The 25,907-nt window shown below is 46.2% G+C and overlaps 1 protein-coding gene across 1 annotated transcript in view; it reads left to right on the plus strand.

Moving 5' to 3' along the window:
• The window catches only part of Dock1 (dedicator of cytokinesis 1), a 497,315-nt gene that overhangs the window by 69,431 nt on the left and 401,977 nt on the right, over positions 1-25,907 (plus strand). Inside the window, exons 7-16 of the mRNA XM_021168435.2 lie at positions 2,419-2,554; positions 3,159-3,316; positions 4,674-4,755; positions 5,155-5,290; positions 13,000-13,072; positions 16,438-16,517; positions 20,258-20,383; positions 23,298-23,422; positions 24,673-24,771; positions 25,633-25,705. Coding sequence (XP_021024094.1) covers positions 2,419-2,554; positions 3,159-3,316; positions 4,674-4,755; positions 5,155-5,290; positions 13,000-13,072; positions 16,438-16,517; positions 20,258-20,383; positions 23,298-23,422; positions 24,673-24,771; positions 25,633-25,705 — 1,088 coding nt within the window. The remainder of the gene's footprint in view (positions 1-2,418; positions 2,555-3,158; positions 3,317-4,673; positions 4,756-5,154; positions 5,291-12,999; positions 13,073-16,437; positions 16,518-20,257; positions 20,384-23,297; positions 23,423-24,672; positions 24,772-25,632; positions 25,706-25,907) is intronic.

The following is a 25,907-nucleotide window of genomic DNA, read 5'->3' on the forward strand; positions in this document are numbered from 1 at the left end:
TTTATTTATTATATGTAAGTACACTGTAGCTGTCTTCAGACACTCCAGAAGAGGGAGTCAGATCTTGTTACGGATGGTTGTGAGCCACCATGTGGTTGCTGGGATTTGAACTCCTGACCTTCGGAAGAGCAGTCGGGTGCTCTTACCCACTGAGCCATCTCACTAGCCCTGGTGCTAGGTTAAGAGCTCAGTCAGACTGCTGTTTGGGTGGTGGAAAACTTAAGGTGTAGTCTGCACCCTTCCCCATTTTTACACCTGAGGATGTGGAGGTGAGAACAGGGGCTGCCTCCTGCCCATCAACTCGGAATCTTGGGCCTTTGTGAATAACTGAATTATTGCATAATTTTGTTTTCTGATAATTCCCCCTTTTAATGTCTGAAAGTTTCCTGACATCACATTAGGTGTGACTTTTATTTTTACCTCCAAGGCCAGAGACTCCAGGTATAGAGTATTAGACACAGCTTCATTACAAGACTTCCTGCTGTCAAAAGCTACTGACCCAGGCACACACTGATTTCCTGGGGTGGCATCCATCCCCTGAGACTAGTCTTTAATCTTGTTGTGGTGAGACTAACACCTGCACAGAACCAGCTAGGTATTGGTTGCAGAGACCAAATGTAGACTGGTTGCTGTGACTGACAGGCTACATCATATGGTGGCGGCATTGGGCTAAAATGTGAGGAGCGAAGGCATTTATTTATTTATTGATTAATTGATTGATTGTATGCCTCCAAGGCCAGAGATTCCAGATATAGGGCATTAGATACTGCTTCGATGAAGCCTATTTCAAGACTGTGTGCTTACAAAAGCAAACCTTTGGAACTCTGATTTCATTTTGTATTGGAGAAGCCTGTTTTCGAAGTTAGGTTCAGAGACCACCTGCTTAATCTGGCTGCAGGAAACAGCCTAAGTACGTTACGCCGTGGAACAATCCTGTTAAGACAGAAAGTGTTTCCAAATGTAATTTACTGCTTTGATAGGAAATACAACCTTATTAAGACAAGTTTGCCTGAGGACTGCAGGCCAGGATTCCTCTAAAGCCCCTTGCTCTCTGCTTATCCCCACCCCTCCCCACTTCAGAGAGTGAAATAAGAATAATAATAACACTAAAGAAAAGCATAGGGTGTTTGGTTTTGGGATGGTCTCGTCTCTCAGGGAGCAGTTTGTTGCTCTCATCATTATCATATATGTATTCTTGCTTTTACCTGAGTCGGGTGGGGTTGTGGAGTGTCTAGGGAACTGTGGGAAATATGGTAAAGGTCACGGACTGTTTCTCTACAAAGATGGCTGTGTAAAACACAGAGACAAACATGCATACACCTTTACTCAGATTCACCAGACAGGTCCACAGCCATACCTATCCATAGAAACCTGCTTGTACATCCACACACACACATAGATACAGACAGACAGACAGACACACACGCACACGCACACACTCTGATTTCACAGGGAGGTGGCCATCCCCTTCTTTAGACCCTTTGCCATCTCCTGGGACTAGTCTCTAACCTTGTTATGGTGAAGCCAACACTCCACAACAGAACCAACTGTGTATTGATTGCAGAGACCCATGTAGATTGGTTGCTGTGACTGACAGGCTACCTCATATGGTGATGATGTTGTGGTGAGAATATTGCCACCCCATCCTCTTTCTATCTTTTATCCGAACTACATAACTGGCCTCACTGAGCTTCGGTTTCCTGTTTTGTGAAGTGGGTCTGACCAGATTTTCTATCTGGACTGAGGTGACAATGACATCACATGATACTCATGGTAGGCTGGCAAAGGGCCTGATACATATCTTCCTCAAGGTGGCCTCACCAGGTATAGCTTGTCAGGCCTTTAGGCTGGGCCTCCAGGAGCTCACCCACACCACCTACAATTCATTGACCACGCCCACATCAGAGCTGATCCCACCCATACATCACTGACATCATTCATGAAATGCTGACCCACGGTATTGGTCTTGACTCTGAGAACAGGATCAGGGTTGGGATGAGTTGGTCAGATTTGAGAGGCTTTGTCCTGTTAGTGAAAGTTTTACATAGACCTCGATCCTTCGGAGGCTTTCTGCCATCATGTACCCATGGGTAGTATGCATGTCAGGATGCAGAGTGGGCTCTAATGACCCGCATCTTCCACAGTTATTAGTCATGCATACTTCACCTGGACTTTGAAGATATATTGGAAGGTGAAGGCTTTATTGAAATATAGATAACACTGAGTCATTTTCTTTCTCCCAGTGTGACATATTTTGAGTTACAGAAAGCCATGCCACAGAATGACATTCTCTGATATCTGTGGATGGGTCCCAGTTTCTGAGGCATTTCATCTGCTCAGTGGCTGGGCCTGACACTGTGCTAGGGGACCCCCTCCCTTGGTTCATGCTCTCCATGCTCTGGATTCTTGGTATTCTAGAATTCTTGATTTGGACCTGGTGGTGAGGGATGAAGATGGGAACATTTTGGACCCGGAACTAACGAGCACCATCAGTCTCTTCAGAGCACACGAAGTTGCTTCTAAACAAGTGGAGGAGAGACTGCAAGAGGAGAAAGTAGGTTCCATTCCTCAGTGTGCGCTTTGCCACTTTGCACAGCAGGTGGACATGGGGCAGGGGGTGGGGTGTGTGGGGGTTCAGGGAGGGGGCACCCCTCCTTGTATTTCTCACCAACCATGTTGAATATTAGAAAATGTTAAGGAAGTCCAGAATTGACACTAAAAAGAACATTCAAAAAGCAAGTGTCCAGCGTGTTTCAGACAAGGAGTGGGGTAAAGTCAACATAAGCTATTAATTCAGCAAATATTGGCCAGGCGTCTGCCATATTCCAGGGACTGGGAACATAGTGCAGAGTGAGACACAGAGTTCTTGGAGGCATCATTCATTCAGAACCCCAAATTAAAGCTAGCTACCAGTCCAGCAACCGTCATTCCAGTTGTTGATAGACACTCGGAAGGCCCATGCTCTTGCAAACACTAATCATTAGCTGTGGCTGCATAGGCAGTGTGTTGTCTGAGAGCATGCAGTGGGGACACAGTGACTGTATGAGTGGCATGAGATGTGGCAGTTGGTAGTGCCTTTTCACTGTTCTACAGGGGAAATAAAAGAGCCTTGGTTATAGTCCAGGTTGCTCACATTGACTTTCTACCTTTCTGTTCAGTCTCAAAAGCAAAACATGGATATCAACAGACAAGCCAAGTTTGCAGCCACCCCATCTCTGGCCTTGTTTGTTAACCTCAAAAATGTGGTTTGTAAAATAGGAGAAGATGCTGAAGTTCTCATGTCTCTTTATGACCCCATGGAGTCCAAATTCATTAGGTAGGTGACTTCCCCATTGCGGGTATTTTATCAATTGCTTTTCTCATTGCTGTGATCAAAATACCTGACTAGAAGAATCTGCATTGGGGAGGGTTTATTCTGACCTACAGTCGGAAGATGAGACCCAACATGGTGAGGTCCTGCTTGTGGGAGCTGCTCTCAGCGGAAGGAAATGGACTGGTTAGTTTGTTTGTCAACTTGAACCAAGCTGGAGTGATCTGGGAAGAGGAATCTTTAATTGAGAAACATCCCTCTCCCATAATTCTATTAGAGGCAAGTCTGTGGGAGCATTTTCTTGATTAATGACTGCTATGGTAGGGTCCAGCCTACTGTGGGAAGATGACCCTGGGTTACTTAAAAAACAAACTGGGCAAGCCAAGAAGAACAAGCTAGTAAGCGACGTTCCTCCATGGCCTCTGCGTCAGTGCCTACCTCTGAGTTCCTGTTCTGAGCTCCAGCCCTGACTTCTCTTCAGGCAGGACTGTAGGCTATACAGGGAGGTGAACACGTTGTTCCCCATGGCTCTTCTGGTCTTGCCATTCATCCCAGCCATAGAAAGCAAACAAACTCAGCCCACAAGCCTCACCTTTAGTTTTTGCAAACGCTTTGTCTAGGAATGCCATCTGTGGCTTTCGACTTTTTGCTGTCTCTCTAAACTGTTTGGCTAGTTTTGTGTGCCAAGTATTTTCTCTTGTCATATGAAGAGTCATAATAAACATCTGTTGAACAAAACTGTTGGAAACCCATCGGTCTTTAATATAACTTTCTCTTTATCCTGATTTTTAAAAAAAAATTGTGATTAGACTGTGTGAAGTGTGTGCATATCTATATATCAAACGCTCCTGTATTTTCACTTGAAGTATCAAAATTTGAAAATGTAGTGTTTGCAGGAAACAGACCACATAGGTGATTTTCACTCTCATTTCTGATAAGTGCTTTCTTTCTTTTTGATGGAGGTACAATTTGTATTTTACGGCTTGCTCGGCTTTTTCCGAAGGCTCTGAATTAAATATACATTGTTCCCAATTCAATACACAGCTCTGTATTGTTGTCATTCTAAACATACAGAGAGGCTTTTCACATTATAAATATTGAAATGTCATTTGCAAATACTTCTGTTACACGGGTTAACCCACAGTGTAGAAAGGGAAGTGGTTGGTCATACCCTACCTGCCCCGCCAAGAGTCTATCTGTGGCCTTGGCCTTGCTCAGGCTCTGTAAGCTCAGGGGTCAAGTGCAGAGTGGGCCTTCAAATTGTTAATTATGAAGTCTTATGGGATACATTGAGTACCCGTCTATGTTTGGGAGTTTAATTTGATCCTGTTTTTTGTTTTTTTGTTTTTTTTTTTTTTTCAAGTGAGAACTATCTGGTCCGCTGGTCAAGTTCAGGATTACCAAAAGACATTGATCGGTTACATAACTTGCGAGCTGTGTTTACGGTGAGTGCACCCATGGCTGTACATGTCGAGTGTCATTGAGTCCTGCTCTGATGGCTGTTTTGGGGACTTCTTAGCACTGAATGGTTCCTATGGGGTGGTGGTGGTGCCACCTGGGACACTGGCTAATCCCGGAATCCCTGAGCCTGTTGTGGAAATTTCTGAGCTTGCTCTTGACTTGGTACAGCTAGGAGAGAGATTCCTTTCTGTCGCTTGAGCTTGTGTCCAGGTCGCTTAGCTCAGTGTCTGCTGTTACTTTATTCCTTCCTATCATGTAAGTAACTTTAAAATACTCTAAGCTGGTCTGAGAACAGACTCTCAGTCCATTTTTATGTCCTTTTCAATTGAACTTGTGTTGAATCATAGTTCCCCACAATGATGTATGAAAATTAATATTTTTAGGATCTGGGGAGCAAAGACTTGAAAAGGGAGAAAATTAGTTTCGTCTGCCAGATTGTCCGAGTCGGTCGCATGGAGCTGAGGGACAGCAACACGAGGAAGCTGACTTCGGGGCTGCGGCGACCTTTCGGCGTGGCTGGTAAATACTCCCATCCCTGTTTTTCCTTGCTAGTTTCAGACCATCCGCTTTGAGAAAAGACAGTGGGCCATTTTGATTTATGCCCTTAACTGCTTGGGGGGAAAACAATGTCTTAGTTCTTTTTCATACAGTTTGGAGTCCACCTGCTGTATCTATGATGCTTCAGGTTCATCTGGTTTGAAAGCAGATTCCAGGTTTTACTGAGAGAGACAGTGAATCACTTCCCCACACTGTGGAGAAGCCAGCACTCAGGGTTTGCCAGACTCCATGCTTGAGTGGTGGACAGGCACAGTCTGGCTCTAAGATGAGGCGCTAAACGAGGGCACAATATAGCTAGTTCATGAGCTTGCTGATGTCCACATCTCTACTTGGTGGTGGTGGCTGTACAAGAAAGTAAGATCCTGGTTATCTGTGTCAAGAAACAATAAGTGTCCCCACTAGAGATAAAATCTTTCAATGTCAGGCATGTTCTTCATAATGTTGGGAAGCAGTTTTCTTTCTTATTGTTGCAGGGCAATTCTTTCACCAGACTTCTCTGACACTTATTCTCCCCGATCTTCAAGCATCACATTGTTCTAGTTCTATCCTATTGCTGTCATAAAACACTATGATCAAGAACAACTTAGAGAGGAGAGAGTTTATTTGACTTACACTTCCAGGTCACAATTCTTCCTTGTGGGGAGTCTAGGCAGGAACTCATGAGAGGAACTGTAGAGGACTTGCTTGCTGTCTCACCCTCTCGCTTGTTCATGGCTATGCTCAGCTACCTTCCTTCTATGATTCAGGACCACCTGCCTAGGGAATGGTAACACCCAGAGTGGGCTGGGCTCTCCTACTTCTATTATGAATCAAGACGCCCACATAGACATATCCTCAGAGCAACCCGATAAAGAAAACTCTCAACGAAAGCACCATTTTCAGTTGATTCTAGGCTGTTTCAAGCTGACAGTGTAGTATATGAGGAGAATTTTGACTCTTGATACCTAGCTGTTATTTCTTGTATGATCAGGTGATCAGTGACAGTTTTATTTATTTATTTATTTTTCTTGGCTACCAGAAAGTCAGCACTTAATTTTTACTCAATTAAATAGACTGTTATTTTCAGACACATTATAGGCTTTGGAAGAATTAGACTGAAAGTAAACAGTTCCCATACACTTTACCCTGCGCCAGCTTCCTCCTCCTCTGTAGCAGCAGTGAATGTTGCTTTTATGACAGGCCTTCAACGAAAACTGTGACTTCTCCTAGAGTCCATGGTTTATAGGAAGGAACATTTGCTGTTGGCATTGTGTATTCTGTCAGGGTGTGTGTGTGTGTGTGTGTGTGTGTGTGTGTGTTGTGTGATATGGAAGTCAGAGGTCCAAGGTAGGGGTCTTCCTCAATCACTTGTTTGTCTGACACCTTTTTGCGAGAAAGTCTCCCACTGAACCTGGCTCTCATTGATCTATCAATTGAGCCCCAGGAGTCGTCTTGTCTTCCTTTCCACCCCAGAGCCCTGTTACAGTCACACACCACCATTCCAGACTTTTCCTTGGGGGCTGAGGTCACAGTCAGGTCCTCATGCTTGTGTCAGGCAACTTCGCCTATTGAGTCATCCTCCTGGCCTCGTTCTATGGGTTTTGACAAACTTATAATAATGGTATGTGTCCCTTTCACAGTCACAAACCTGGAGAATTCTGTTGCAGCGTTAGGCTCCCCAGTGGGCTGTCCCTATGTCATTATTATCCATGGTGAGGTGAGATGTTGAGGGTTGGCTTGGTCTGTCAGGTACCCTGGGTAAACTTGGCATTTCCATCCCCGAGAGTTGAGCACACAGTGTAACTTCCTCCCGTTTCCCCAAACCTCTCACATCCTTAGCATGTCCAGCTGAGACACTCAGGATGCTTCAGTGGATTAGAACTTTCCTTTTCATGCTCCCACCTGCATGGCAGTTTTAGGGAAATACTATTTTTTTTTTCTTTTTCCTTTTTTATCTTGGGTGTTTTATTCTTTTCTGAAGCCATCAGAGAGATCTGTGACATGATAATGTAAGTTCCTTCTTCAGGCCTGGGGACTGCAGGTTCTCTAGTTATTAGATCACTGCAGAGATCCTGCTGATATGTTCCTTGTGACAGCATTGTTAGATTTGTGAAAGGAAAGATGAGGTCTAGCCGGAGGTGGACAGTCTCTCCCTCTGTAGATTAAAATGGGGATTTTGCCCAGCTTTTCCTGGTTTGGTTGTGATGATGTTCTGGGAAGTCCTGTGTGATGAAGTGTGGACAGATTGGTGGTCATGGTACCTGCTGATGCTGTGGTAGCCTTTTCGTGCCCGTATCATTCTTTTTTTCTTTGGTTGGTGTAGTATGGTGTTAACTGACATCTCAGGAGTCAGATTGGGGACAGCAGATCTGGTAGTTCTCTGACCTTGGAGGTGCCATGTGTGAAGCGAGAGGACATTTGGGCCACTGTCTATCCCTTGTACTTAGATCTCTGGCTGTGAGGACATTGTTGTCCCTCTCCGGCTAAATCTCATCTTTGGTCACTCTGATGGTCACTTGAATCCTTGGTTACCCATTTGGACTGACCTTTGTTCCTTTTGTCTCCTGTCTCCTCTCCCTGGTACTCTGCAGGCTTAGTACTGCTGGATACCAATCACCAGGAGAGAAACTCTAGCCTCTCTGTTCTGTTGCTGCCTGAATTCTTGAGAGATGAGCCTCTTCCTTCCTGCTGTGTGATTGGCTGGTGGGACCCTGGATGCTACAGTACTTCTCAGTTCCCACATGAGTTGCTGCAAAGGCCCTGGGAGGCCTCTGGTCTTAGGTAGTTGGACCATGACAGGTTCATTCTCATGGCCTCAGAGAGAGAGAGAGAGATCTCTGCTGCTTTCACAGAAATTCCCCACTGACTCAGGCCTAGTGCAGGCTCCTCCCTACTGCCTCCTGGCACCACACTCTGGTCTCTGCAGTCGCCTGAGGACCAGCTTTCTGACCTGATATCTGGAGTATCTAATTACAGTTCATTTTACTTTCTGCCCCGAGACTGAGGATGAATAGTTTATCTTGTGCTTTTATAGTGTAGACTTTTTTCTTTAATTAATTAATTAATTAATTATTCATTCACTTTACATCCTATTCACAGCCCTCTCCCTTCCTTCTTTCTTTTCAGTCCCACCCTCACACATCCCTCCCCTGGTTATCCCCTTACCTGCTCCTTCCACCCCCACCCCTCCTCCTGCCTTGGGTATTACCCACTTCCTGGGATATCAAGTCACAGCAGGAATTAGCACATTTTCTTCCACTGAGGCCTGACCAGGCAGTCCAGCTAAGGGAAGGGGATGCAGTGCCAGGCCACAGAGTCTGAGACAGCCTCCATTTTAATAATTAGTAGACCCTCATGAAGACTAAGCTACATCTGCTACAAATGTGTAAGGGGCCTAGGTCTAGCCCCTGCATGTCTTTTGGTGGGTAGTTTAGTTTCTATGAGCCTCTTACATTTTTTATTGGCATATGGCAGTGCTCCAACCTTCCCCAGTCCCCTTCCTCATGCGTTGGTATTGAGCATACATTGGCCATGTTCTCCCTTCCTGGCCCAGACTTGGGATGCCCACAGAGTACCTCCCAGCCACAGGTTCGCATTCCTCTTAGGCAGCCCCCTCCTCATACTTGAGAAGGAAGACCGACTTTTTGGTAATGGGATTCTGCCCATTCGTATGCAGTGCCTATGTCCACATGCAAAGATTTAATTTTGAGGCGTTTTCCAGAACAATCTCTGCTCGTCTGTGTCAACAGAGCTAAAATTTTAAAATGAGAAAGGCATTCATGCACCTTTAAGCCTACAGGTTTTAGTCTTTTATTGAAAATAATATGTCATGATCCCTTCTGTTAGAACATTTGATATGTGAAAGTGATTGGCAGTGGTGGGAAAATCATGGACACTTTATGAAAAAAGAAAGATAATTAAATAAATCATCCATAATTTGACAGAGCCAGGGTAGCACATCGACTTTATTTTTGGTGTGCCTTGTTTCTAACTTCTCCCTGCTTTTATGGGAATTACCTGGCCAGGGAAGTCCATCCTAGGTGGTGCCATTGCCCGCGGTGCAGCCCGGGTTCAGTGTTCAGTTTGACAGAAATACATAAGACCGAAAGCAGCAAAGCACTAATCAGTGTGAGGCTGTTTTGTTGGGTCCCTGGCTTTCTTCTTTTACCAGCTTCACTATTTGTAGGGTGGGAGTGGTGTGCTCTTATTTTGTATGTGTGCTCTTTACATACTAAGACACTTAGCATCACATTGTGGATACTTCAGTTTGCAAGGTATTGTTCAGGAGTTAGGGCTTTGGGGTCTACAGTCTACAGGTACTGTGCACTCAGATTAGCAGTCCTTTACATTGGGGCTCAGGGTGTGGTGGGTGCTCTGACTGCACATAGGGAAGTCCCTCTGTTGAGGTTGCTGAATGAGAGAGTAGGTGTGGTCCTCCATGTCTCCTGTTTTGTGCCCAATGATGTGAGTGACTTGCATGGACGTGTCATGTCATCAGTGGCTGTAGCTGTAGGTCCTTCTTTCTCCCTCTCCCTTGAAGCCTGCTTCTCTATCTTGTTTCCTGCTTCCTTTGTGCTATATTCCCCTCCCCCCTTTCTGTTTCTCTTTGAATCCCTGCCCCCTGCTGTGTCATTGTTCCTGGGTCCACCATACCCTCACCCTTATACATGATCCTGTTGATTGTAACCTGAGTGGACATTTTGGATAATGGCTTCTTTCCTTGTCCATATCACAGTACACCCTTCTTCCCAGGTAGAGGCCCCAGGCTGGCAGGATGTAGAGACTTGGGGTTGGCAGTTTCATTTCTTGTTTTGGCAATAGGTATCTGATGGATAGCTTTAATTGTCAACTTGATATAACCTAGAATTACCTTGGAAGAATTATCTAGGAGAAATTAACCTGAGATGAGACCTGTGACAGAGAACTGTGGGCATGTCTAGCAGGGATAGATTTGGTTTTTAATTGATAAGGGAACACCCAGCCCACTGTGGGTAGCACCAATCCTTAGGCAGGGGTTCATTAACTCTATAACAGAAGCAAGCAAGAGAGCAAGCAAGCAAGTCATCAGGCCTGCAGGCCTTTTTGGTTTTGTCATTGCACTGCACTGTGGATATGATGTGACTCAATGTTTATAGCTCCTTCCACTCAGACTTCTAAGCTATCATGGATTGGAACCTGGAATTGTAAGTCAAGTAAACCCTTTCTCCTCTTGGTTGCTTTTTGTCAGGGTATTTAATCGCAGCCACAGAAATACTACTGAGAAAGTGCCTTACGGCATCCGGACTATAGCGAATGCTTCCTGGGCACAGAGCTTGGCATGGATGAGCTCTGAGGAAACTCTTGTGCTTTTGATACTTTCTCCTGAGGCTAAGGATGGGTGGACCTGGAGGTGTGGTCATTAGTTAGTAGTAAGCTGGACAAAGGCTGTTTTCCACATGTGTGTGTGCTCTTAGCCCCTGCCTTGCTTCTTTGCCATGTGTGTCCCTGCAAATTCTTGATAAGCCTAGGTGTGTTCTGGGGCAAGACTAGGACACTTAGCAAGGGTGGCAGATACTGGAAATGCTACAATTAGCTGATGAGATGACATCTGTGACACACACACACACACGCAGAGGGGTCTCCAGGGAAATAGGAAAGCCACCCATATGATTTTGAGTGGATGGTCTGATGCGTTCAGCTTAGCAGTCCTGGGCATGGCTATTGGCCTGGGCTGCTGTGGAAACTCAATGTTCTTTGACTCTGAGCTGGTATATTGTGAAAAGATGGGCTTAGGCACATGTGTGCATGTGACCATATTGCTGGATCCCTGCTGTGAGCCCCTGGACTGTCAAGTGAAGACCTGCTCTTTTTCAGTCCTCTTTCTCAGCAGCGTTAGCCAGTGCTCTAGTCATCTGGGCGTGCTTACCTGCATCTCAGGACACGTGTGTTGGTTCTTAGGCCCATAGTCCTGTATAGTGAACTGTGTGTGATTGTTTCCTCTGTGGCCTCCTGGGCTCTGCCTTAAGAAGCAAGAGATAGAGCGCAGACTTTCTCACTTTGCAGACTTTTATGCTTTCTGGGAGTGCTAGTTAGTTTTCTTATTGTGACAAATATCCTATCTAGGGATGTAAATAAGGAAGGGTACAGCCTTCGACTGGGGAAACATCAAGTAAGCAGGAATCCGACGCAGCTGGTGATGCTGTTTCCATTGTCAGAGAGCAAGGGGGCAGACAGGAAGAGGGACTGGCCTCTAAAACCCCAAGGCTTGTTCACAGTGACCCACTTACTTCAGCAGGACTCCATTTTCTATTAAGATATGGCCACCAGCTGGGGACTAAGCATCAAAGACCTGGGCCTGAGGGGACTCTTCACACTCATACCACAGACCTGAGCATGGCTATGTAGAAAGGAACCTTACCTCTAGTTTCAGTCAGGGGAACTAGTCACCAGGAAAGACCTGTGGCACTCTCTGAGCCAGATGCGTGGGTGAGAAAGGACGCGGTAGAGAACCTTTGCAGTTCCCTTTTGGGTCTTTAAGCTGTGCTTGGCATAGGCAAAGTCACAGAGTGGTTAGGAAGAGAGAAAGTTGCCCCGAGTAAAGCCCCAAATGCCACCAGAGCTAGACTCTCATTTAATACAGATAGTGTGGACACTGCTGGTGAGCCTGGGTCAGCCTGGTGAAGACAAGGTACTAACGTGCAGGGGGCCAAGGTGGTGAGATGCTGTTAGACCCGTGGCTTTGGGATGCCTGTTTGTTCTTGTCTGTGTACCTCAGTTTCCTCAATGTCCAACAGGTAACTGAGGGTTAACCTCCAGTGTCCCACTGACACAGGCACCAGCTCTTAGCCAATGGTTCCGTTTTGTGATTTTATCACTACTGAACTGTGCCTGAGTTACTTTTCTTTTCGCTATGGGGACATCCCTGATACGGGAACAACTTAAGGAAGCAGGCGCTTCTTTTGGCTCCTAGCTTGAGAATACAGCCTACCATGCTGTGGATGGCACGGGGATGACACCGAGGAGGCCAGGTGCCAAGACAGTGAGGCAGTGTGGGATGAATGCTTGTGCTTAGCTCATTTCTCCTCTTAGTTCAGGATGGCCAGCCTTCCCACCTAAAGCCGTCTTATCTAGACGGTCCCTCACAGACATGCCCAGAAGCTGAGGGAATTTAGTTAAACTCTTACAGGTGTGTGCGGAGGCTTGTCTCCGAGGTGACTTCAGATCTCTTGAGTCAGTCTTAACTCTCACAGAGTGTTATGTCATTATGAGTAGGTAGCACTGCTTGCTGCGAGTGCTGTTTAAAATAAAATCAAATGTGTGAAATGAATCTAAAAGCCATTTCTTATCACACTTGACACCCCCCTCCAACAGCCCCCCCCCCATACACACTTAGGTGCCCGTTGATGCAGAATAGTTCCTTCTTATAAGACTTTGTGTTGGACAGCAGATCTCTAGAGTGACACTTCCATCCACACCCTGGACCAGGCAAAGGAAATTTTTCAGTGGAATTATCTCTTTGAGCTCCTTGCCCACTGGGGCCAGCATGTTCATGACTTAATCCGTCAGGCGTCTTGGGATAACAGACTTCCGTGTGAGAAGATTCTATTGTGGTAGGGCATGGTCTGTGCTTCCTTTGTTTTTTTTTTTTTTTTGACTTTCTATAGTGGTGGCACCTAAGCCAAAACAGTCCCTTCTATTATTTCTTTCCCCAGTGATGGATGTGACAGACATAATAAACGGGAAAGTCGATGATGAAGATAAACAGCACTTCATCCCCTTCCAGGCGTAAGTATGAGATAATCCCGCCCTTAACCAACTACAACACAAAAACCCCACAGTTAATAGTTTACTGCTAAGGTTATTCGTTAAGCCCAGTCAGGATTCATTTATTTTACAATAATGAGGAATCTATGTAGTCACTGCTGTGGCACATGGAATCAGGAGCTGAGAGGACAATGAAATAATGTTTGTGTATGGTCCCGATGTTCCCTGTGTTCCCAGAATTACCTTATCAGTAGAAAGATTACAATTCCACATTGAGCATGTTTCTTTACATAATCGATTTGTTCTCGTAGCAATTCACATTTTCAAAATACAATACTTTCAGATTCATCACAAGAGATTGCTGCTTTTTAAAATAGAAACCAAACAAAGTAATGATGAATTCTTTTGTAAAGGGAGAAATAACACCTTAAAGCTTGTAATCAGGCTGCTGATTTTTCTGTCTTGGTTTTTCGCTCAGATGAGCAGGTTTTAGCTTTTCCTTTTTTCCCCTTTTTCCTTTCTGTTTCTTTTCTTTTCTTTTCTTTTCTTTTAAAACAAGGCTTTGTCCACTTATGACCTGAGGTCTTTAGCGAGGTCGAGGGAACATGGGCAAAACACTTGGGGCCGATTTGTGAGATTAGTCTCTGATTTGAAGCTAGAACCCATGGGTGCGGTGAGTGAAGTGAGGCCGGTTCTTGATGGGGCCACTCCTGTTTCCAGGAGGAGGCAGAACTGGCTACTTAAGGTTGATTGCGGGAGGCAGCCTCTTCCAGGGGCCTGACTTCCCAGAAGAATGGGCAGTTGGGGTTAGAGTGACCTGCTCCGGGACTCTGCAGCTCCCTCTGTCCTCATTTCTTTTCCATTTTGTTTTGATGCAAAGACTTCTAGGCTTAAGGTGGATTTCAGGTGGGTAGGCGACCATTGCTTTTGAGTTGCTGGTTGAGGGATATGGGGAGCTTGTGATAATGGGTGTCTGGAGGAGGCCCTGTGGGTGGGAGAGAGGGAGGCGTGGTATGGGCTTCTCTTGCCTCATGCATGCTTCCTGAGGGACCATCCCACTCCCTGCAGACTTGAGAACCACCTGTTTAGGATGGTGGAAGTGTGGCATTTTTGTGTATTAAGAGAGTACCCTGTCCTGTGGCATTCTATAGAAGATTTTACATCTTGTTTCGAGGAGTGACTTTAGACGACTCAGCATCGTGTAGACTAAGTTGGGCTCCAGTACCACGTGTTTCAGCACAGGCAATTGGAGGCAGAGGTCTCTTGTGGCTTAAATGCTTCCGTTTATCTTTCTGTCTGGTCTCTGCTAACCACTAGCCCCATGTGGCTCTTTATATTAATTACAGCTGAGTCGAATTAAAACGCAGCTCTTCAATCACGTCTGTCTCTTTCGAGTGTTCAGGGCCATGCAGGGCTGGTTGTTGCCATAGTGGGTAGTGTCTTGGTTTCTTTTCCTCTTGCTGTGATAAAATATCCTGGCATATGGAACTTAATGGGCAAGGTGGGTGTTTTGTTGTTTGTTTGTTTGTTTGCATTTTATGACTCACGGTTCAAGGCTCCAGTCCATCATTGGATTGTATGTTTGTGCTCAGCTCACTCTCCATTTTATACAGTCTGGGATCTCAGCCAGGGTATTCCATAGTGTGCCACCCATCGTGGGCCCGTTTCTCACCTCAGTTAAAGCTGTCAAGATAATCCCCCCCTGTGCTCTCCCAGAGTTCTAGCTCTCACAGGTTGACAGTGAACATGGCCTTTGTAGAAGGGGTGTAGGTGCTCCTTTCATCTCTGTAGCCAGTTATCCTGGGTAATCCCAGGCAAGCATAGATAGCTACCTTCTATAGAACCCGGAAGTGTCCTTAACACACACAGGAAATATTCCCATCCTGGAACATGGCTGACCAAGTGGTAATAAACAAAACATGCTTCTGTCAGAGTATATTACTCAGTCCCTTTGAAAAACGACAGGGCTTCCTATTGTTCCTAAGGCTTCGATTTCATCAAGACCACAGGACGTAGGAACGCCCAACAGTCCGACTAAGTGAATTTCCTTATTGCTCATTTGTCCCCTCTAAAGGTAAACAAAACAAAACATTAACAACAACAGCATCAAAGACCAAACCCCAAACGAAGCATTAGCTTTGGGTATTGGGGTTTTGACTCCTGGTTTTTAGCTGGCCTTTGAGATCACTGCCTGTGCCCACCAGGCTTTCCCACGGCAGTGGAAGTCCACTTCAAACAGTCTTAGTGCACGGTCACCTGTTGTGTTATCTGTGAGTCTCGCACTCTGAGAGGATGACGGCTACACAGATTAATATCTGCAGGGATAGGAGAGGAAAGTGGCATGATTCTAATAGCAAAATAAGCCTGGAAACCGTTCTCTCGGAAATGTCATGCTAATGAGAACGTTTTTTTGCTCCATTAAAATGGATTTATCACCTCACAGGGTTGGTTTTAGGGAGGGAAACAGTGTGTATTCTCTATCGCTCTCTCGTTCATCTCTTTTTAACTTGGGGAAATAAATTAGAACGGCGCTCCTTTGAGTCGCTTGGCTCAAGTGATGGATGACATAGTCCTTGCTCCTAGAATTGATTTTAAGCATTCTGTACCTGATGTATGCTTTCACACCCATTTCCCGTGGTGCTTGGTGGCACCACACAGTGTTTCTCCTGATGCATGTTGCCTGTGCTCGCTCCTCTCACGTGCATGGCCTCATGGGCCTAAGGATGTTGGTAGTCTGTGTTTTGAGTGATGTCCAGGGTTCAGCATCCAGACATGGGAACCATGAATTCTGCTCTCTGAAGGACTGATCTACCTTCACATGTGGTCCCTGGAGACCCTTTGTGAACACAGTGAGGAACCAAAGGCAGGGCTTCTTAAGTCATTAGGTTTGAGTGCTATTTCAGGGGAAGAAAAGGGCTCTTGTTTTTGTTTTCTTCTTCTTCATCTCTCTTTGCCCTTGACTAGCTCAGCATTTGCCAAGTGGCACAAACAGCCATCAATATTGAATGCAGGGTCTCTCAGCCACTTTAGTTTCAGAGAAGCCCCTTCATACTGTCCATTAGTAATGGAGTGGAGCCCTGTGCACATGGTCCCTGGGAGTGGGGCGCCCTCCTCAGTCGGACCTCTCTCCTGTGGTTCGCCATTTTCCTGATCAATGCTTTCCCTGTCTCTCTTGTCACCTATCCTGCCCTTTGTCTTTCGTTGACTCATGACGACTCTCTCATACTCGGTGGCGATGCTCTTTTGTGTCCCCCTGTTACTGTCACCCACGGGTCTCTGTGCCCCTTTGTCTCCTGTGGTCTTGGTTGCCCCATGCCCTCCAGGCTCGCGTTGGACGACGCCATTCGACACAAGCCGCTGAACATGTCATCCCGTTTCTCACCCAGGGTGGCAGGGGAGAATGACTTCCTTCAAACTGTCATAAACAAAGTCATTGCAGCCAAAGAAGTCAACCACAAGGGACAAGGTGTGTATCGCTGTCGTTTTCTGTCCGTGGGTGGGTGGGGAATTTGGGCTGGGATGTTCCTGTTGTAACTGTGGGACGGAAGGATGATTCTTCCCACTGGATGGGCAGCTCTGCCGGCTCTCTCACTGATAACCTTTGTAGGTTCCTGGGAACCAGCCTCCCAGGTAAGTGCAGAAGAGGGCAGAAGTGGGATATGGCTGGGGCTCTCTGAATAACAGAGGGCCCAGGAGCCTGGAGCACAGGAGTCAGCTCTTTCCTTTGACTCCTGCTACTTCCCAGTGCTCCTTGTTTTCTTTCCTCCATCATACCCAACAAAGTACCAGAAGGCTGAGGACTTAGCTTGGTTGGTAGAGTGACTGCTTGGCATGCAGAAAGCTCTGAGTACCAGCACCACCCAAAATAGGCTTTGATGCTTGTAACCCTAGCTGTTGGGAGGCTAGGGAGATCATAAGTTCAAGGTCGTCTTAGGCTACCCCACTACAAGTCTAAACAAATGAGCAAGGAAGTCAACAAGTCAAACCTGAACCAAACCCAGATCCCAGAGTAACAGCAACAGAAGCCATGAGTGTGACCCCTGCCCAAAAGCTACGGGCTCACCTCATCTCATTTCCCTCCCCTTTAGCATGTGCTCTTGTCCTGACCTAGAACTGCCGGTGTTCTGTAACTGTCCCTCTGTCCCCGAAGGAGAAGGGACTCCTTGTTTCTGTCATCCAAGTAGCCTCCTCCCTCCTCCTTCCCACTTCCCTGTTCCCCTTCCTGCTCTCATCATTTTTAATATCACACGGACTCGTCCGAGCAGCTGACCTTCTGCCGGCAGAGCTGATGAATCAATCAGCTTTCTCTGGTGACAGTTGGCATTGGGCTGGCCAGGAGACCCTGCCAAAAACCAACTGCTCATCAAGCCCCACCTCTCACAGGGAGGAAAGTAAGTCACCTTCAGAGATGGGGGACTCTAACCCTGCTTTTCACATTTGGGAAAATCCATGTACGGGGTTGGTCCTTGATCTGGTAAACCAGACTATGTACTCAGAGAAGCTCTGTTTTCCCAAGCAGTGTTTATTGAGTCTGAAGAATGTTCTGGAAAAGGGAGCTCAGATCATCTCTGTAGTTAGCATTGGCTTTACCCAACTCTCTGGCCAACTCCATCTAGAATGTTTATGGATTATAGCCTTTATACATGGAGCAAGTTTAAACTGTACCAAGGCCTCACCCCTTATAGATTACAGCTCTTCCAGTTTGCCCTGTATTTTTAAACCACAGGGTGTCTGTCTCCTCAGAGGTTAGGAGCTACTACAAGGCCTGGCTGTTCCCTTATTTCTTGGCTCAGCAATCTCTAACCCCTGCAGACCTCTAGTTCCTTTTGTAGTCTCCTCACGATGCTGTGTTTATTACAGACTCACATAGGATAAATAGTAAAAGTGTTAGGCCAACATCCAAACAGCCAGGCTCATGCACGGGTCACAGCCAGAATCTATGAGCTACACAGCAATGGCATGGACTCTGACTGGTACCTGGATGGGGTTGATAACACCTGGTAACTTGGACTACCAGAGAGTAGAGAGAGGTTTCAGATCCCAGTTGGGAATGAGAGACAAGAATGTTCGTGGCATTTTCCAAGGGAGCTACAAGTATCTTTCTGAATGAACATACTGAATCTTTGCATGCTGATAATGCAAAGATAATCTTTGCATATTGAGCCAACAGCATCGGGGAGTGAAGTTCAGGTAGACCTTGACCTTCCCTCAGGCACTCACACATACAAACTAGGTCATTCCTCGGAGAGTTGAGGGAGGCTTGGCCTGGGCAGCCACTCCTGGGTGTCCTGGGCTCTTCCCGTTGGACTCCTGCTTCTATCAGAATGACCCAGGTACCTCCTGATGCCTGCTCATCTTCCTAGTCACAACCAGAGGACCCAGAATGGATGACAAGGAGATGGTAATCTCTGCAAGAGCCAGTGGATTTTTCCATACTCGCCTGTCCATGTAGCTCCTCTGAGCTTGCTCTAGGCCTGGGCTGATTCCATCTCTGTAGCATCCAGTTTTCTTGTCACAAAGGCAGAGAGTATCATGAACACCCTCTTTTCTTTTGGTTGACTGAACCCAGAGTCTTGTGCATGCATAGTAAGCATGGTGCCACTGAGCTACATCTATGGCCCCTTGATTCTTTTCTCTTTAGCCTGCATGATTCTGGTTCCTGAGTTCTGGATGTGTATATGGACAGCAGATCCTCATGCCCATGCCTGCTTCCATTGTTTGAGGAGTGTTGAATATGTATTGTGTGTTCCATTGTTCTGTGAAACACATGTCAATTCTAACCATACTTAGTCTGTGTAATCAGGACTATTTAATTTCTATATTTCAATTGTAGCAAATTGAATTGTGTCACCAATATTCTACTTATCCACCAAGATATTTGAGCAGGCTGTTGTGAGGGTATTTGAAAGGCAGCCTCTCTGATGTTATTTAATATGACCAGGTGTAGTTTGCTGGATTGTATGGCAGACTCAGGGGAGAAGGGAACAAGGTAAAGTACCCAGCCCCTTGAGGGCCTGTTTAAGTTTCTGCATGCCCAGAGTGGCCTGTTGTCCTTTAATGTGAGCTTGGCTGTGTGGAGATACAGACAGTTCCTGGGAGCGTGGGCTAGCGAACACAGTGCAGCTCCTTTACAGTTCTTTGTGCGCATGTGCAGTGCATTGCCCGAGGCATGCTACATGTGCCCTTTTCTTGGTGCCATCCTCTGATGTCATTCATTGAGATTCCCTCTCTTGGGCACCCTTTTCCCCTTGGGACTCTCTCCTGATCTGGGATTTTTCTATCTTAGAAAAAAAGGAAAAGGAAACTTGTAGAAATGGGCACACCTTAAACAAGTTGTGCAGGCAGTTCCCGGTGTCTATGGCTGGGTCTGCTTCTCCACCCTGTATAGTTCCTGCTCCCTGGCATCTGCTAAACCTCATTCTTTTCTCACCAGCATCTTCCCTTGTCTTTCTACCTGAGGGCCGAAGGGACTTCTTGCTGCTCCCCTTCCCACTTGGGTTTCACGCTTTGACCATGTGGGTGACACAGTTCCTGTCTGCCATCTCTCTAGCTCCTCCTCAGTATGAGCTGCAAGTGGAGAGTCCCTTCCACACATGCTTTGGGACTTTGTCTCCCTAACCATGTGTTCCTATGCGTGTCACCTGGAGCAGGCGTTCGTTTGGAGGACAGTGCAGAGCAACATCTAAGGATGCCCACAGCAGGTGCTCTGAGAGCCACCTTCCTTCATTTTGTCTTTCCTGAATTCTGTGGTTATGACTCAGTATTTCTTTAACTTCTACCTGCAGCTGCTGGGTTTTGAGGTCAGTGACCTGGCTTGCTCTTGAGCTCTTGGGACCTCCTCAGAGCATCATAGTCCTTACTGACCTCTAGAGGCAGGACCTCCATGGTGGGTGTGAACCTCTACGATTTCTTCCTGCCTTTCTCAGCCTCTACCATAAATGCCACCTTCTGATTTTTCCTAAGTTGAGATGACTTCGAAGAACCGTTAGCCCTTGGCACATAGAGGGTCCACTTCCCTTCTATGTCACAGACTTACTGGTTGATCCCACAGGCAAGGTTTGTACCTGGACGGAGTGAGTGTGTCACTGTGCTGGATGCCTCTTGCCTGGATGCTGCTCTATAGATTAAAAAGTTTTCAGCCACTGAAATGTCTTTAGACACACACTTGAGGTAAACATGACTCTTTTTTTTTTTTTCTTCTTCCAGGTTTGTGGGTAACCTTGAAATTACTTCCCGGAGACATCCATCAGATTCGGAAGGAGTTTCCTCACTTGGTGGACAGGACCACAGCTGTGGCCCGCAAGACAGGGTTTCCCGAGATTATTATGCCAGGTAAGGTTCGCCTCTCTCATGGCCTTTGAGCTCCACACAGAGGTCATGAGCCATGAAGAGCGATGTGTGGATAGGAATGTGCAGAAGCTCTTGGAGAGAGAGTGTAGAGCACATGGCATGTACGTTGCTAGGTCCGGGGTTGTTAAGAATAACTTAAGTGCTCAAGGGCTGAGAGCACACAGTGCTGGGATACACACTTGGGTCTCTGGGCTTCTTGTAGGATTAGGATTCTCTCTAACTACAAAGCTCACATGTGGGGAGGCCATGGGCGTTGCATTTCTTATTTCCTGCAACCACGGGATAAATGCCTTCCATTCTATTCACCTTTCAGGACTTGTGTGGGTTATTGGCTACTCTGTCTGCTGGCATGGCAGGTAACTGAAGTGGGCTAGCCTGGATGACATTGTTGATCCCTGTATAGGTGTGGCCTGTCAGTCTTGTTCATGGAAGTGGGATGGCTGATTTGTGAGCTTACGGTTTATATTTGGACCTGAGATGCACCTGCATGGGAGAAGGTTATGGTGCCCTGGCTTGGCATTTTAGGATTACCCTCACCTTGACAGATGCCTTAGGTCTTCTTGCCCCTTCCTGTAACTGTGAGAAAATACTCTGACAAAAGCAATTTAAGGGAGAAAGGATTTCTTTCAGCTCACCATTCAGAGTCCAGTTCATTCTGGTGGGCTTAATAAGCCTTAAGCAGCATAATAGCTGGGCAGCTGTCTGCCCTTCATACTGTTAGGATCTATTTTCCTATCGATAACCCCAAGTTATTATATTCCATCTGGGCTGCTCTGAACTCCAATTGGGCAGCCCTCAGGGCCATGCTCTCTTGACCCTTAACCCATGGTGGCTTCTCCTTTCTCCTCTCCTGCACATTGTTCTTCCTTCTGGTCCTTTTCTCTCCCAAGCCTGCAAAACCTAAACCCCATCTATGTCTCTTCTGCCCAGCTGTTGGATGTCAGCTTCTTTATTCACCAATCAGAACTAACTTGGGCGGGGAGCAGGGCCACAGGATCTAAGTGCAGACTCCAGGCCCACACAGCATTACAATAGATAGTAAGGCAAAACCTCCACATCCTCTAGCATCTAACATCTTTCTCATCTACTGCAAATGGTGTCTTTTTGTCTTTTTCTGTGATTGTGCAGAAACATTTCTCTGTGGGAATGGTGAACATAGGTGTGAGGCTGTGGTCCTTTATCTCCTTGAAGTCTGATAGCCCATGCTACTTCTCTCCTTGCTGAGGGTTTTAAGGAACTCATATATAGCCCTCAAATAAAATAAAATATTATGATTTTGAGGACTAGAGTGATAGCTCAGTGGGTAAAATGTTTTCAAGGACCTGAGTTTTAAATGCCCAGAACCACCTAAAAAGTGCTGGGCATGGTGACATGTGCTTGCATGGAGCAGATTTGGAGAGAGACAGATCCCTAAAGCTTATAGCTAGCCTATTGAATTGGTGAGGTCTAGGCCAGTGAGAGACTGTCCTGAAATAGAATGTGGATGGCTGTATTACAATGGAGGTTGTCTTCTGGCCTCCACAGCTGCATATACAGCTGTGTGCACATACGCATAGGTAAAGATCATGGTTTTTGTGTTTTGGTAGAATTTTCAGGCTGAGAAACATACAATTGAGGCGTGCCAAACCAATAAAGCTGTTAAGTGGTGTCAAGGGACTTATCTGAGGTCCCCCAGCTGATAAGTGGTAGGTCTTAGGTGGGAAGTCTTGCTTCCTGCAGCCCCAGCCTCATGCTTGAATCATTTTAACCTCTTTTGTGGGGAGTATCCGCCATGGCGGCCGTGCTTCCTTCTTGAGCAGCTACCACGGCTGTTGGAGCAACCCACTGGGACCATTACAATAATGACTTTTAAATGCAACTTTAATTTAATAGTTGGATCCATTAAAAGCCAAAATAGAGCAATTTTTTAAAAAAGCACAATAAAAAAACAAGAAAGCAAGGAAAGGCTTTTTCCCCCTTAAGAAGTCCTCATCGTTAAGCACCACTGGGGTCCGATGCACTCTGCTTTTCTGTGCAGAGCTGCATTGAGCGAGGATGGGGCCAGGCAGCCTGAGAACGGGTTAGCCGAGCAGTAACAATGCTTCCTGTCCATCATGAAGCTAAGGAAGTGTGCAGCTTTTCCCGCTCTCACGTTCTCAACAGAAAGAAGACTCAGTTCATTTGTTCTAATCTGTCCTCACCACAATTAAAGGTCCACTTTAGACTAAAATGCATGAGGGTTATGTGGCGTTACACCCTTGATATCCCAGCATTTGGAAGGCTGAGGCAGGATTCCTGTAAATCGGGGGCCACCTTGGGCTACAAGTGAGATCCTAAATAAAAGCGAAAGAAAACAAAAACCCCCCGCCCCTTGCAAAACTCTGTTTGGTTCTTATAGTTCTGCAGTTCTATTTTGTTCTTCCCACTTGATCTCTGACAGCTACTTGCTAGAATAGAAAAAAACTTCTCTGTGACCTGCCCCTGTCCCTGGTCCTGGTTCTCATCCCTTTAGCCTTTCAGTTTAAGGCTTGAATTCAGACAGTTCAAAGGAAGCAAAGGAGAACTAGCAAAAAGGAATGCTGGTTCTCTTTTGCATGTGTGCGCTGGCTGCTGAGCACATAGTGATATTCCCTGGTATTCCATATCATGTCTCTACTGATCATGGGATGCTACAAAGGGTCTAGGTCCTTATAGCTTCATCAGTGGCATTGTGGCCACTTTGACTACCTCACAGAGGTACAAAGATGAAGTTGATACAAATAGGTTTTGCCGTGCCTTAGAAGCCGAGACTGTTTTGTAGGAAATATTTTAGAACCATCTAATACAGTATTTATAAGTGCTTGCGACAATTTGGCTAAATTCACAGTTATGCTATGAATGATGGATTGCTATTAAAGATATAATTTTTCTCCCCCAGGTGATGTTCGAAATGATATCTATGTGACATTAGTTCAAGGGGATTTTGATAAAGGCAGTAAAACAACTGCGAAGAACGTGGAGGTGACGGTGTCTGTCTATGATGAAGATGGGAAGCGATTGGAGGTATCTTTGTTTTGTCTGTAGAATTCAAATTCAACCATGTAAATGTCCACCTGGGCTCTGCTGCAGGAACTGAGGTGGTTTTGATTGGCTGTGGTATCTCATATGTTGGCATGTGTATGGGTGCCTGCCTTCTTTTTCCCTGCTTGCCATTGTGTTCTGGGAATCCAAGCCACTAGCCTGTCTCAGGGGATCCCTGTAGATTTTTGACCACATTTCTTGCTCAGATTTATATCGGGATCTTGTTTCTTACTGCAATCCTGCAGAAATAAGGTCAGAGATCATTACTTTCAATATCTGAGAGATGAGGAAATGGAATCTGAGGAGTGACACTATCTGGTCAGGGTCAGAGAATGAGGTGGACTTTTAGGATCATCTGTCTTGTCTCTCATATGCCCAAAGTGAGGAATACCTCCTCTTCATAGCAAAAGCAGCCAGCAGAATCCATCAGACTGGCCCAGGCGCTGTGGTTCCCTCTGATGAGCAGAGCGGGTGTCCCTCTAGGTACCACTGGACTAGACAGCAATTGCTGGGCTAGTACTTAGGCTCAGCTGTGTGTAACATGGCTCATATCATTTCTCCCTGTCTGGCCTTATCTGGTGTCACTTATTTCTCTAGAAGCCTTGAAGTATACTGCCTTGGCCTCTTGGGCATCAGTGGTATGAATCTGGTTGAAGTTTGGCAGGCAATCCTTGTGGCTAGAGGAATGAATCTTGTAACCTCCTGTTTGGTGGACAACCTTTGCTTTTAGGCCTGCTGAGTAAATCAGGCAAGTGTTCTCAGATTGAACTGAGTTGGGGAGGGGACAGGAGAAGTGGCAGTCAAGGTTTGCCCCATGTTTCATGATTGTCTGTACCTCCAGGGTCTGCGGCTATTGTGTAGACTGACCACTAGCACAGGCAGACCCGTGCCTTCGTTCTGGGGCCCAAATGCAGTGGATTATTGGCAGCCTGATGACTACCGCTCCTCCTTTATTGGGTACAACAGGAATATGTAGGGAAGACACTGTGATATCTAATGTTAACACTTTGAAAAATGAAATTATTAAAAAAAAATTACTCAGTGTGTGTGTGTGTGTGTGTGTGCGTGCGCACGCGCACACATGCCTACACATGCAAGCGTCAGTTCTCTGTTTCTATCATGCAGGTCCTGGGACTGAACTCTGGTTGTCAGACTTGGCACCGAGAGCCTTCAGCCACTGAGTCCCCTTAGCTTGCCTAACTTGAACTCTTTCTTTATGCCTTTTCCTAAAGCACGTGATTTTCCCCGGTGCTGGCGATGAGGCGATCTCCGAGTACAAATCGGTGATTTATTATCAAGTGAAGCAGCCTCGCTGGTTTGAGACCCTTAAGGTATTGTATTTCTAGGGTCATTTCCTCCCTGGGGCCTGCTTGTGAAATCCTCCCTCATACCACAGAAAGCAAAGTTGCTCAATGTTGTCAAGGGCCTACCCTAGGAATCCTGCTAATACATTTACCCTTATCTCCCTCAAAAGGAAAAAGAGGACTTGAATGGAGATGGACTGTCACATCTTCAAGATAGCTATGGTCTTTCTCTCCCCGAGTCTGGGGTGTGTGTGGTCAGGAGCGAGGTGTCAGTGTGTGGAGGGTATCGTTGAGAACTGGGTCTGCTTTTTTGTGACCTTGCCACAATGCTCTCCTGGTGCAGCTCAGAGCGCACCATGATACCCCACTGTCATGTGTAACCACGACCAACACCCCAGCACCTACCCTAAGAACCTGAATTACATAAAGTAAAGCCTGGCCCCTGGAATATAGATCCTGACATGAACATCGGGGGTAGCCTTTGCTTACAGGCCGCATGCATGAGGCCATGTTCCAACAGGAAATAATGGAACAGGAAAGCTTTCTGGCTGCGGCTGCCCATGGGATGTAGATACCTTTATGTAGTGGCTACAATGAAGACAACGGCTTTCCGAAATAGAATCTGAGCGGTGTGCATCTGAGTGTTAACACAAAAAATCGCTGGCTGTCTAGCAGATTTGGCTTGGTGTCCTTCACAATATTATCTTGTTTAAATTTTCAAAAGACATTTTGCCTTTGGCAGAAATCATATACGGATGAGATAGACAGTGTTTTCATTTCTCTGGTGCCTGAGTGTTTATCCTGGTGCTGATAACCGGACTGAATTAAGCACTTCCTGCTGGAAGAGGTTGGGATAGGTACTCATACATCCCCATTTGATTCTTCAAGGTGGCCATCCCCATTGAGGACGTGAACCGGAGTCACCTTCGATTCACCTTCCGCCATAGATCCTCGCAGGACTGTGAGTAACGGGCCACTTTATCAGTGTTTGTTTTCAAGGGAAGGGCCTAGCAGGCAGCACCTGCTCTGAATTGCTTCAGCACATGGCTGTCATCTACAGTGATGTCATGGCTCCTGGGCCATTTCTTTCATCTGAACTTGCCCCTGGAACATCATGGAATTGATCTCAGGGAAATTGATGTCATGCTTCCCTCTGGCATGGA

The sequence above is a fragment of the Mus caroli genome, chromosome 7 (assembly GCF_900094665.2).
Source record: "Mus caroli chromosome 7, CAROLI_EIJ_v1.1, whole genome shotgun sequence".
Lineage (NCBI taxonomy): Eukaryota > Metazoa > Chordata > Mammalia > Rodentia > Muridae > Mus > Mus caroli.